Below are 14,070 nucleotides of genomic sequence, written 5' to 3'. Positions count from 1 at the left end.
TATATATATATATATATATATATATATATATATATATATATATCTCAGTATATCTCAGCCTCTTCGAAAGATGAATTTATGACATTATAATTGTTTTTTGCTCGTCGCACGATGAATGATGAATTTAAGTAGAGTAAGATTCTCTAAAGACTTACTTTGCGGACGCTCATCATCCTGCGTGGAAAGCTCCGTTTCCTCGACATCGACAAGACTGCGGATGCTGAAGACGCTCTTCGCTACTCTGGTCTTCTGTAGTTCACCGACGCCTTCTGTAGTCCTTCTAGGCGTCGTGCTGAGATCCATCGTTGATAGTCACACTATTTTCGTGAATAGGAATGAACGGGGAAAGGAATTGGCATTTCACGTCCTCTCACCGTACACATCGAGATCATATCGTCTCCGTCGTCGACGTTGTCGTCCGCATCTTCGACTTCGTGACTTCATTAACGAATAATAAATGAATATTGTCCGCGAGAAAAGCTTCAGCTTTCTTCACCTATTAGTCTTTTCAATTTTGCCGATTGTCGAGTTCGACAATATTCAATGCATAATACTCGAAAGAGTAATTTGCTTCAATTGGACGGATTCGATAACAAAATGTAGGTTCCACTTTAATACGTCATTCTCCATTTACATTTTTATATCTCAATTTTCATTCAAAACACTACAGCGTTCTTGTTTATTCCTTCTTTCTCTAATGTCAACTTAATTTCATTGTCAACTTCCTGTCAACTTCGATAACTTTATTCGAACCTGTCACGCGAACTCAACTTCGCTTATTTTTAAAAAAGAGCTGCTCGTTCGCATCCACCACGTGTCTTTTTCATTTGAATCACACTCGTCGTAACAATTGCGGATATGTTACACATAGATAGCAGACCGTCGTTAGTTAAGTCGTCAAGTCATCGCTATGATATCTCTAGGAATTCAATTATAACTTTCTAACTGAACAGTTTTTTCTAATAGCGGATACAATGATCACATATCACACGTTATCGATTGCACTTTTTTTTTTTTCGTGATCTCGGAGATCGATTAGCTTCGAGTGTTTGATGATCAGTCTTCTGACGTTGCACTGATGTTTCCCGAGATTCGCGCTACTAAGCGATGAATCATTTCTTTATGATCTAGAAAATCTCTCTTTCATGAGCCAATATTCCATTGTTGGATCTAGTTGGTAGCCGCTTTGCATTTCCGTTTCCAGGTGAAAACAATCGTTCTCGTTATTCGATAATATCTTCGGACGGATCATCGAGTTGCTTATTATCAACTCTGACCGGAAACGCTTTATCACATTAATTGTTATCAGAAGCGCGTTATAGCACTCATGGACTGACGTCGTGGAAAAGTTACTTCTGCCGAGCCTGTAAATAAACTCACGCACAGACACGCATCTGGGAGGATCGATGAACTCTTTCACGATTCACGTGATCCAACTTTCGGCCTTGTTGTGTTTACGAATCGCAACGCCTGATCCGATCTTCCTTCTGTTTTCGTAAAACCACAACCAGTTTAAGGTCTAGTCACGGAGCGAAAGGAGATTTTCAATCTTCGCCGTATATTAAATAAATAGCTCCTCACGCGATTATTTCCAATTTTCGAACAGCGAAACGATCAGCTGATACTCGTGACGTAATGACGGTGAAGATCTTGTGCAGCTCTTTGTGCGGAGTGACAGTTTTATCAATCTAAGATTTTTTTAAGAAAACACATTGAAATCACTAAATGTAGCAAAACTCTATCCAACAATGATTGTAATTATATAAACATTACAAATGAATAGAGCGCGTGAATATTTTATCACACAAATTGCCAATTGCAAATTTGATTTGCAATGTTCTTGTCAGTCTTTAAGAAATTAATGGTCAATCTTGATATATTATTAAAATCCTCGAGATAGAGAAAATATCACTTTTTCTAATAAAGTCGAGTAACTCTTCCTCGATATGGCTGTTTGTCTGAAACTTTCTTGCAACGTAAACTCTAGTATTTATAAATAAAAGAGTGATATATCACATTTTTTTCTACGTATATACATATATTCAACATTGTCTCTTCTGAGATATTGTAAAATTCATAACTATTGTTCCATAAGTTCGTGTAAAAGTCATATCCACGTAAAACACAATAATTCTTCATTAAACCGATTATTACCGATAAACGATTATTTGCGCCACGATGTCCAGCACATTTGTTTAACTTCTCAAAATAACATTAGAAGATTGACACCTCTCATCACTTAAAAATTTTTCTCTAACTATGGTTGTGCGTTCCAGTACAAACATAATTAATTTACAGATATATATATATATACACGTAGGTGCCGTATCCAATTAGAATACTTTTTTATTGAATTTATTATTCATTGCGATTTGCATCACGCACACTTTTCTAATTTTCCGAGTCCGAGCGGCATGCTTTCGGGCACATTCTCCATAAAGAACTGCGATCAAGTCATCGACATTCACCCAGAACGCGGTTGGATAGCCGGCTGGAAAACAGACTTGACAGTTCCGTCATGACGGAACGAGAGACCGTTCGAGAGAACGAAGCTGTAGGCGCGCAGCACACACGCGTATCGCGAACTCCTGGCCGGCAATGTGCGCCGTCGCGTTCCCTCCACTTCGAGGAGGTCGATCGCTTGCGCTGCCCAAGGTAATATCAGGTAGTAGAGGGGAAGGTGTGGAGAACCTACGGACCGCCTTCGTGCTACAAAATGGAGTTGGACACAGGTTGAGAGACCGCCCATCAGGATCCACCCACAATTGCGAGAAGGGTTGGCCGAATCTTCTCTTCCGGAGGCTGTTTCCTCTGACGAGAAGAGATAACGGTTGACTCGCTTCGCGTGCGTCTCGAACGAGTGTCTCGGTTTCGATTTTGCCGTAAAAAGAAATTATTTATCTCATCGAGTCAATTTTCGTTTGCTTCAAATTTAAATGATAAAGGTGGTTTGATGTTGTGATAGTGATTTACGGAAGATTGACGTCGAATCTTTTTAACATAAGATTCTAAGGCTTTTTTAAAAAAGAAACGAAGATTGTTTATTCTTATTTTATATTTATAAATATGCAAGAGCTTAAGAAAGTTTGATTGTTGCCAAATCTCATTGAACTATTAAAGGTAGTATTAAAAGCATGAATATGAGTTGGCGAGTGCTAGCGTGGCATGGCAGACAGCGCACTGATCTATGCCAAAGGTCCCTGGTTTGATCCCAGTAGGAATCAAAATATTTACATTCGTGTCCCCTCTCGGAAATAGCAACCTCCCGAGAATACTCTCTCCTTGCCCACAGAAACCTCTCGAAAAATCTGCCATTTGAAACTAGCATGAACACTGTAGATTCAATATGCTCGTGACATTTGAATAATCAGCGTGCGCATTATTAGCATATGAGAGAGGTGTAATACAGGCCAGAGGCTTAACGTAAGAAGAAGAAAAAGAAGAAAAAGAATATGAATTGAAAATGTGAAAAAAGTGATTTTTATTTGTATCTACGTATATTTTATTTCTATCTACGCATATTTAAGATATATATTAATAATAATAATATAAGATATATTTATATTCTATACTAAATGTTAAAATCAATTTAATCATATAATCTTATTTTTGGAAATAAAACGGAAATGTCCTGGTTTTCTGTTTAAATGTTAAATTTGTTATATTGATTAAAAAATAAATAAATATGTTTAGCTAGAACTCTCTCTCTCTTTAAAATAATAATGATAGCTAATTTAAAGCTACTGAGAATCAGCGCGGAAAGGGATACGCAATTGTAATAGTGTAAAATATGAATTGATTACTCCATCAAAGGAATAATCTCTCTCTCTCTCTCTCTCTCTCTCTCTCTCTCTCTCTCTCTGCCAGTGGCCTTGAATTAGCTGTTATTGTTATTGTTATATTGAAAATGAATACGAAAAAACTTTAATATATTAAACTTTAATATATCTTGTAATAGATAAACATTATTAATTGTCAATACAAAAGTCTCGTCAATGTGGCATCAATTGTTTTACAACTTCGACACTCATTTAAGAACAAATTAAAGATCTTTTGCAAAAGATGATGTTAATTGTAATAAAATTTTGAATGGAAACCACATTGGAATCAGGGGCCTACATTATCGTCTTTTCTTTTATTTATTTATTATATATTATTTCAGATTTTTTCTCCCTAAAGCTTTAAAATACCTTAGAATAAAAATAACTCAGAAAATTTTGTATTTGACAAAAAAAGGGAAAAGGATTTTAAGGCGTTAGAAATTGGAAAACATTGCGGTAGAGGGTATTTGCATAAATGAACGAGTTTGATAAGTAATTCTCTTCGATTTATTTCATATGTAATGTTCATTGATTTTTAATACAATGCGTAGTGCGTTTCATAATTCGCCATAATAGCCAACCATTAGAAGCACCTCGAACGGCAGAAGATTGCAAAATGACAGGTTTTTGATTATGATAAACGCTTTTATATAAGAAAATTCCGCAATACGTGATACATGAGTTCAATCTTTTCAAGCCTATTATTTACAAAAAGTCATCGCAATTAAATATAATTTGATTTTTCGTGCATTGTTTAATTTGTGTAAAAATAATACTTATTCTACTTATTACTAATAAAGAAATTAATTATGATTTTTCGTAATTTATAAATGAATTACCTACTTTTCAACCATGTATGATATACAGCGACTTACGTAGGTCGCAATGACAAGTTGAAAATCGCAAGGAAGTAAAGATAAAATATAATAATAATAATAAAAACGCAATTCTGAAAGAGATCACATTTGATACAGTTCCACTAATAATATCGCCCTTTGAGGCGCTTCGCATCGCTGAATTTTGACAATAGACATTGTCCTGCATAATCCGACGAACACAATTAATTTGGGCGAATATAAGTAATACAATTCCGCAGCGATACGTCTTTACAAATTTCTACATGACTACGATCAACGCAAAAGAATTTCGAACAAATCAAAATACAGAAAAAGGACGTTGCGCTTCTACTGTGTATCGCAAATGCGCAAAAGTAACATCTAACAGGGGTTCGAGGACGAGCTGTATATCTTGTAACGAAGTCACAATTTCTACTTTTAATCACGTAAAATTATATTCGTAATATCTATTCTTCGTGATATATATAATAAAACTCTGCCGACGCGAAAAGAGATTTAAAAAAAATCAAATAAATATTATTTTCACGCAATAACTAAAAGTGATCAACTCCATTTCGCTTTTAGTAGTGAATATAAATTCAAAAAGAATATTTTAAAAAGCAATTTGTTTGTTTCATTATAAAAATTCATACGTAAATATTCAAAATATGCGTATATTTTATATATATATTTTCCCGTAAAAATAAGATAGAATTGATCTGTGCACAAAATAGCGCGAAATTATCTGAAATACACTCTAACAAATGCGTACTTTATTTACGAAATATTATACAGTTTAAATTGGTAACCAACGTAAATTAAAAACTAAAATGGGAACTCGACGTGATCCGATGTCGTCGTGTTATGGCAACGTTGTGCTATTTTTTATGACGCGATCTCAACTATGTAAGTGTCAATCACTGCGAAATCGAAGGCATGTTTTTTGTGCGTATGCCATGGTCTATTACGACGTAAGCAACAAAATGCTGCTCTCAAATAAGTATGCGAAAGAATAATAAAGAAATAAGTGGAGAAAGAAAGAAGATTAAAAGCAAAATAAATATCAAATAAATAATTAGAACTGCAATAGAGAGATTGACTGAGTTCCCAATGTGATTTGAATTACCTTAACGCAAAATAAGCAGCCACAGCAGAGTACGATAAAAACGGATAAATGAATTTCAGACTGTCATAATAAAAACAAATCAGCACATTTGACAAAAAAGTCATTTATCAAAACCACTGAAAACGAGCCAGAAATTTCAAAACTAAAAATTAAAGTGAGATTCTCGTGTATAGATATTGGCAAAAGACTGTGCATCGCTTTAACAAAAGTTTGATGAAGATACTAAGATGCACATGTAAAGAGAAATACAAAGAAAGCGTTCTTCGTTACAATACTAATTTATGGTAATTCCTGCCTTAATCTCGCTGGCGAAGATTACTTAAATGAAATTCGTCCTCGAACGTGAATGTGAGAAAAGATATCTTTGGCACAATAAATATGAACGTTATAGTTAGTCCGCGTGTCGGTCAATGCTATGCTGTTATCGCACTGGCCGGGCCTCTTAATTCTCTCTTTTGCTTCTTCGAGCCACGACATTTGAGATCTTTCACGTTCCTTCACGCTGATACGAAATGATCACATCGATCGAAATTAAAAGATCATCGTAACGTAGACAATTATAATTAATGATATTAGACTTAGCACCTAATGGGGTTATTCGCAATTAACGGTTCGCAATTAACTATTCGAGAATTTCGATAACACAAAGTACAGAAGTCCTTTCTACTTGGCCTAGGAAAACTAGAAAAATCACCGATTCATAGCGCATTGACTACGAAGAAAATCGTAGGACTTAAAAGATTCAGAATGCATTGCACTGACGCTTATTAAACGAGATCCAGAAAAAATTATAGAAGGAAGTATCAAGAGACAAAAATATTTTTAATCGGACTTGGCTGAGTTTAATAAAAAAAATTTTGTTTTAACGTCATTAATATTTACGGTTTCCGATTTCTATCTGTACTGCAAAACAATTTACAATATGTCGAGAAAATTTCATTGTAATAAATCGAAAGTTCCCTTGTAGTGCAATTCATCCTGAAATTGAAATCATGAAACGCTTACGTATACCAGCTTGAACACCTAGGCCTCGAGGTCTAAGTACAAAAATAATCGTATTTAATCATAATAATAAATCGTGATCGTAAATTAATACACAACAATTTGCGCTTTAATTACTTAATTAAACGTATCGATCGTATATAGCATTTCAAGTGATCGCTGTGGTTACAAGTCTAATATTATACAATTGATACGTTTAACACTAATCATTATGCGTTGACTTACAACTATGATTTACTTTTTATGACTAACAATAAGACTATCTTAGTACTTAGGCCCTTACTCGTGCCTTTAATAACGTACTTGACATTTATTTGTAACCAATCGCGATTCACCATCGACATCGGCAATTAACGATGCCCATGTCTCGTGATCGCTAGCGATCGTTAGCAATTATCATTTGCTAATTTGAAAGTTCCTAACTAATCTTCTGCTCGTGCAGAGGCTTACCTATCTTTTGACGCGACATTTCTTTGGAGGGGAATGAGACATTGCTTTTGCGAATTACAAGTACCGAATATCAACCCTCAAGTATATATTTTTTATAAGTACATATATTTTTATATAACAATTTTTATTCTTAGGTTTATTATGTAAAAACGTATACTAAATAACACAAGGATAATAATTACATAAAAAGGATATCCCTTATAATATTATAGCAATTAATTAAAATGATTATCAATATATTAATTAATTTTTTTTCTAATTAATTTATTCAGACAATATCCGATTATCTAATTTATTAATTATCTTGGTCAATTAAATGAACAATTTCTTTCACGTACATTGGGAAATATTTTCTAAGAATAAGTTGATTTAAAAAATTATTATATAATATAATCACAATAAGAAAATTAGTATATAAAAACATATTATTTAAGAATACTTCAAACTCATACACAGTTCGATTATCCAAGATAAAGTCAAGATTTTTCATTGGAAATAACTCCATTCTTGGATTAAATCCTCGACTTGTTCTAAATTCAATTAAGTACAGGATCTACAGTCAGCAGTCAATATACTAGGATACTAGGATATACTTGAGGGTTCGATACAAAATATAATATCTCAAAATAAATGAATTCATTTACGTATACTATTTCCGTTTAGAGCGAGTAACGATAATTATGAAGCGATCGAAATGAAAAATTCGTGTAACGCAGATATATTTCTTCTTTGGAGTGCTCGTATTTACGAGTTGCCAGCCTAGTCTATAAATTCAGCTTGTGGCGACGCATGCATGCGAGATATTGGATCACGGATACACAGGACTACACTATTCGAAAGCTCCGACATTTTTAGCAGTCTAGCTGCTAGCGAAATAGATCCTTAAGACTGAATGTCCACTAGACTCTCTTTGCCTCTTTGACCAGGATTTAATTATATATTCTTGATAAAATTGGATCATTTAATTTTATGTTTTACGATAATTAAATGATATTTGAAAATTTTAAGTGGATACAACCTAAGGATCTCGATAGGTCCTTCCAATATCTCCAAATTTCGTCTAGCTGTTCTATAAAATATCCACCTCGTTTTTATCCCGAGATTTCGAAGGACCTGGCTGCAACTACGAGCAAAAATAAGCATTATCGTGTTCGTTTTTTCGATATAAAATTCGTTATATATCTAATTAAATATGTCATGGTTGATCGCAGTTACGTTAAGTGCGCGAATTCGTGCCTATCTGAGATTCGCGTAGCGAGTTTGAAAGAAATCCGTCGCTTGGTATTAACATCAGAAAATTGCTTATCGTGCGAAAGGACACAAAAAAAGAGTTTTCTTCCACACAGATTAGCTTGATGTGCGATCGACCATTCGACGAATCGCTCTTCGTGACGATTTCAAAAGTGATTCGTCGGAGCGTTCGTACAGACGTGGCGACAAAGCGACTTATTGTCGGTTTGATAAAGAATCACTTCAGAAACTTGTATTTCTAAGAATGATTCTCGAACTAGTTGCGAGATAATCTGGATACCGCAAAAGTCCCAAAATGTCCCCTAGACATTCGAAAAATACGGGCATCTTTCAGACATTTAAAGGACATTTTATGGATCAGAAAGTGCTTTAGATACCTAAGATTCGTGAAAGATCACGTTTTTTAGATATCTAATGGAAGTCTAAAAGACTGATATCTCTTTCTGACGTCTTTCTTATGTCTTATGTTTTTCAGCTGTGTATATCATCTGAAAAGTCTTTATTTGTTTAATATTTAATAATTAAGTATCGCTATTAAACCTAAATCCTAGTTTTCTTCCGAGTTTTGATTTTAATCCTTAACTGAGGAGGATGGGAGAGAGTTTAGAGATATCTAAATAATCTGCTATACAAAATTTATATATGAAATTATTTGAAATTTCTAATTCGATTAAAAATTCTATTCTCTTTCAACTATTTGATGAGATTGAACGCTATTTTTTAAATCAAATTTAAAAAATTTCATATATAATTAGTAAAATTATATAGTCAGATCAGTTAAGGATTGACTAATCAGCTCGCGTGTCAAATTGCTGATCTGCGAACATATCGTTTACACTGAAATTGAAGCGACTGAACAAATTTCAGTTCAATCTTTACGATTCGAAGGAAAGGAGAGTTACGTCGAGCTCCTCATCTGTCTAGGAGCACATCTTAAGTGCATTTCGAGCACATCCGTCGCTGTCACCTCGCTCGCAGTTCATCCTCACCTCTTTGCCTCTTCCTACCCGAGAGGAAGATGGACTCCGGATTCTCTCGCTAGGCGACCCCGCAAATTAGATAGTCTGGCGCTAAGCAGGCACGTGGTTCGGCATACTCGAGGACGTCTGTAAGGGTGAACGTGTTTGGTGAAACCTCAATAATTCGGACACAGTGACTGCGACACGTACGACCCCGCGACCTCCCTCCAAGACGTCGCTGGCACAGCATATGAGATTCTGAAAAATTAACAAGAAGCGTCTTTAGCATTTCTGTTTTCTTGTTGCGCAAATATTTTGATTTGTCTTAAATAAAAATGCGCGATTGATTTAAATTATAATCTAAAAACAATATGACGAAAATACATCTAAAGGAAAAAGAAATATTTAAAAAATACCTTACCGTCAGAAAGTTTAAGACTTAGCTTTTTAAAGACTTAATTTTGTGTTTAAGACTTAATTTGTGTTCTTTTTATTTAAAATATATGCAAGTCCAATTTTTTTTCACAGCATTATATGACCCTGAAAATATAATAATTAAATAAAAAAATAATTGCTATTTAACTTATTTTATATTAGTTTTATTACTATTATACTTTTTTTATCATAAATTATATCATTAATTAATTTTAACATAAATTACGTGTTTTAAGATTATACATTATACATATTATTACATTGGTGGTCCTAAACTTTTTGACGATAGTATATATGAAAAAAGCTTTAAATTATACATTTTCATTTTTAAGTTTATGGTATTGCCTTTATAGACTTATATCGAAATATTCTAGAAGATGAGAAATATCTTCTAGAGAGTTTATTTTAATTAATATATGTATTATAAAATAAAAATGTAGAATAAAATATTACGAATCTCTTACCTGTGATCAATATAAATTTTGAAAAATGTCTTATCAGGCGTTTAGGCGATATCAGAAGTCAGATGATGAAACCTGATTTTTTTATTTACAAGAAAATGTTTGAATAATAAGCGAATATATAAATATATGAATCGAGAGAGATAAAAGTGAGTTTAGATAACAGAACACATAAAAAAAAGTGCAAGTTCAAACTCAATTAAGGAAACTTTCTCTCTAACGAGATGTACAAAAGCTTTTTGAAAATATTAAAATAATCGGTAAAAATAATAGTTTAAAGTGCGTTAAATTTTAAAGTAAGGATTATATTGCAAAAATTTGTATAAAAACATTTGCAACACGCAATAAGATGAAGAAGATAGTATCGAGTTTATAATTTTTCTAATTAATTATGTTCTATTACTGAATGAACGTAATAGTTTAAGAAAAGGATGTTTTATTATAAATAGCTATAGTATTACAATCATTATGTTTTTTATCCATACAATCAACGTTACAGAGAAAGGAGAAAAACAAGGTCAATGGTATCCAAGTGGCGAAATAATTAAAGAGATTTTTGGTCGATCGATTCGACGGAAATCAAAGAAAATATGCGATGATTGTCTCTTCGCATTATATTTCACCACTAGGACCGTTCTCTCTAATAACAAAACGTTAGAGATGGCGGATGAGTGTCGCATATAAGTAATTTATAAATAAATTAAATATGAAAGACAGAAAAACAAAATACACTGCGAAACTTGCGAGATATGATATCTGCAAGATATCGATCTATCTGCAGATACATCGGTGGTTCGATCGTAATTGTTGACAGCGTTGTTTCGGGTCAAATAATTGTACTCGTTAAAATTATCTAGGCAGTATTCGACTAATAAACGCACGTATTTTCTGAGTACGTTAAGTACAATATTTTATTTAAAAATTTAATTCTAGAGTCATTGGATTGTCGTTTACTGTTATACACGTTTTTATTGTATAATGCAACAAAAGTAAACTTACAATCAAAAATTTATAGATTAATTTGAAAGTAATAGGATTATTATTTAATAGGATTATTAAATAATAATTACTAATAGCAGTTAATTTAAATTTTTTAAATTAACAATATATAACTTATATTTTATATATAGATGATTTTATATATAGTATGATTTTCGATTGAAAATTGTTGCCAAATTTCTTGAAAGAAACAAATTTAGAGAAACTTAGAAGTCAAAGCGAAAAATTAATAGATATGTATTTAAACAAGATTTGATAATTCACTTCAGAACAATTTTCAAATATTTACTAATATTTTATAAATATCTACTAATATTTTGATTAAAAAGATTATTTTTTCTCTTTAATTAAATGCTAATAAACAATTTCTAATAGATGTAATGGAAATTAAACCCGATTTGAAACAATATAAATATATTGTGCGTATATTTTTCGAGATCAGTTGTCGCCTTATATGCAAAGATCGAATTAAAATAAATTGATCAGATTCGGATTCTGACCCCGCTTAGGCCACATATCTATTCAGAAAGGAATTATTGTCTTCAGCTCAGTGAGCAGGTATGATCGATCGTGCAAGTACGAAATGTTTAAAGAGACGTCGCGGAATAAATATAGATATGTATATAAATAGACAAGAGAAGCTTTAAAAGCTTACGGAAACAACAATGGACGAAAATACACCAAGCACCAAATGGATTTATCGAGCTAGCGAATAATTTAATTGACTTACATACGTTAATTAAAAAAAAAACAGAAGAAAAAAGGTCAGAAACGATGTAAAAGAACTAGTTTCAACGAACTATATATCTATTTTCATATAATATATCTATCTCTATATATATATATATGTATATATATATATATATATTTCTGCATATATAAGCTTTCTCTCTTCGCGTACTTTACAAAAATTATACACATAAGCTAAACGCAAACGGAATGATTTCGAATTTTTCTCCCTTCTTAAGTATTTCTCTTTCTTTTTTGTTTCGTGAATATGCTTAATAGCGATATAGCCTCTTGCAAAAGCGAAAGCTGTTGGTAAAATTTCACTGTTACAATCTACGAGACTGATCCTCGACTGGTACGATTGGATCCAATTGAAATTCAATACAGAATTTTACTCTATACGTATAAAATGTTGATTTTAATCTAATGATCGATTTTTAACTGGCCACTTTTAATAATTTCTATAATAGCTACATTAATAGCATCATTACAAAATCATTGTCCGGTCCGTTTGCAAAGATAAGATTTAGCATATCTCTCTAGAGCAATTACGTACATCGTGGACCGTTGTGCTAAGCAACTAATGATATAAAATGGTATGTGCTAAATTCGAATCCAGTCTTAAATTGTTGAGAATACTATTCCAATACTTCGACATCTCGTCCAATTCTAATGAGAATAATACTGACGTGACGTGGCGACTATTCGTATTCGCGTCCCCGCAAAGGATCATTAGGCATCCGTCGTAATGATCGATGATTAAACGTAATGGAATATCCGAATGATGACTTGTCATCGTCCGGCTGTTCATTCATTATTCCATAATGGACGATTCGCTCGTTGGATGTAAGCGCGGAAGTTATTAGCGAACCGCCTAATTATGCGTTTAAGATTCGGAACGCCCGGAGATAATAATTTGTCCACTGACGGTGCAATTTAACTTACGGTCGACAATTGCAGTTGAAAGCTTCTGACATTCTCGTCTTTTTTTTTTAAGAGGCATTACTACAGATACTATCGTTAATCATTTGACTGTGTATCATTATTTTTATATATTATTAGACGTGGATTGTGTGTTAATTTTTAAAAGAAAATTTATAGAAAAAGAAAATGCACACGTAAATTTCTCTCTCGATAATTATTAGTGTTCAATAAATAAATGTAGCGAAGTAATATTAAAGCGAATAAGATTAAAAAAGAAACCGTTCGAAAGATTAATTATACAATATTCTGTACAAATAAATTATATGCAAGAAATGATGTTAATAAGATATAAATTAAGGAAGGTAGAAAATGAACGCCGGGCGTTTCAGTAAATACAACATTCCTTTAAATTGACTAAACTAAGATTATTGCGGTTAAGTAATGAGTAGTAGCTACGAAATCATCAGTTGCAAATGAAATACCTAGAAACCACAACAAATTGCTGTCGCAGAAAAGAAAAGAAATGCAAGGGGAGAAAATAATCTGACTAGAACGGAGATAGTTCGACTTATAACTAACGATACTATTGTTGTAGACTAGAAAGTGCAAAACCCACTTGATTACAAACGCGAAAATGCAATGCCGCTTAAGCGTGCATCTCCTGGCAAAATCGCGAACTGAATCCGAGTAGTCGTAAGATATCATGGAAGATACGGCTCACCCTTGCAACCCCTTAAAAAACTACACTGGCATGCTGCATAGAGTAATGCACGTGTCGAATTCGCAACAATACACGTATAAATATTATGCTTGTATGATAGTCTCTCGAAATATAGAGTGGTCATCCATTATAAGGTCCACTTACGAAATATGTTACGAAAAGAATTCTACGTCTCTTTTTTTATGAAAAATCTTCCAGTCCTTCTCTGGAAGACCTTCCACACAAAAAGAATGATTCTGCTAAAGTATCTAACAATTTAGCTAAATACAGATCTGAAAATATTTATTACATTATCGAAATAATTATATAGAATGCTTCAGCTTGTTGTTAATATGTCAAAATTTTTTGTCTATGTT

The 14,070-nt window shown here is 32.9% G+C and overlaps 2 protein-coding genes across 2 annotated transcripts in view; both read right to left on the bottom strand.

Annotated features, from left to right (window-relative positions):
* Positions 1 to 303, bottom strand: part of LOC105618882 (homeobox protein aristaless-like) — a 136,528-nt gene extending 136,225 nt beyond the window's left edge. Inside the window, exon 1 of the mRNA XM_012200412.1 lies at positions 156 to 303. Within this exon, the coding sequence (XP_012055802.1) occupies positions 156 to 303 (148 nt within the window). The remainder of the gene's footprint in view (positions 1 to 155) is intronic.
* Positions 304 to 9,556: 9,253 nt separating this feature from the next.
* LOC105618740 (leucine-rich repeat and calponin homology domain-containing protein 1) overlaps positions 9,557 to 14,070 on the bottom strand; it is a 47,338-nt gene continuing 42,824 nt past the window's right edge. Inside the window, exon 13 of the mRNA XM_012200271.1 lies at positions 9,557 to 9,703. Within this exon, the coding sequence (XP_012055661.1) occupies positions 9,557 to 9,703 (147 nt within the window). The remainder of the gene's footprint in view (positions 9,704 to 14,070) is intronic.

The sequence above is a fragment of the Atta cephalotes genome (genome assembly GCF_000143395.1).
Source record: "Atta cephalotes unplaced genomic scaffold scaffold00018, whole genome shotgun sequence".
NCBI lineage: Eukaryota > Metazoa > Arthropoda > Insecta > Hymenoptera > Formicidae > Atta > Atta cephalotes.
This window is presented reverse-complemented; position numbering and strand designations above follow the sequence as displayed.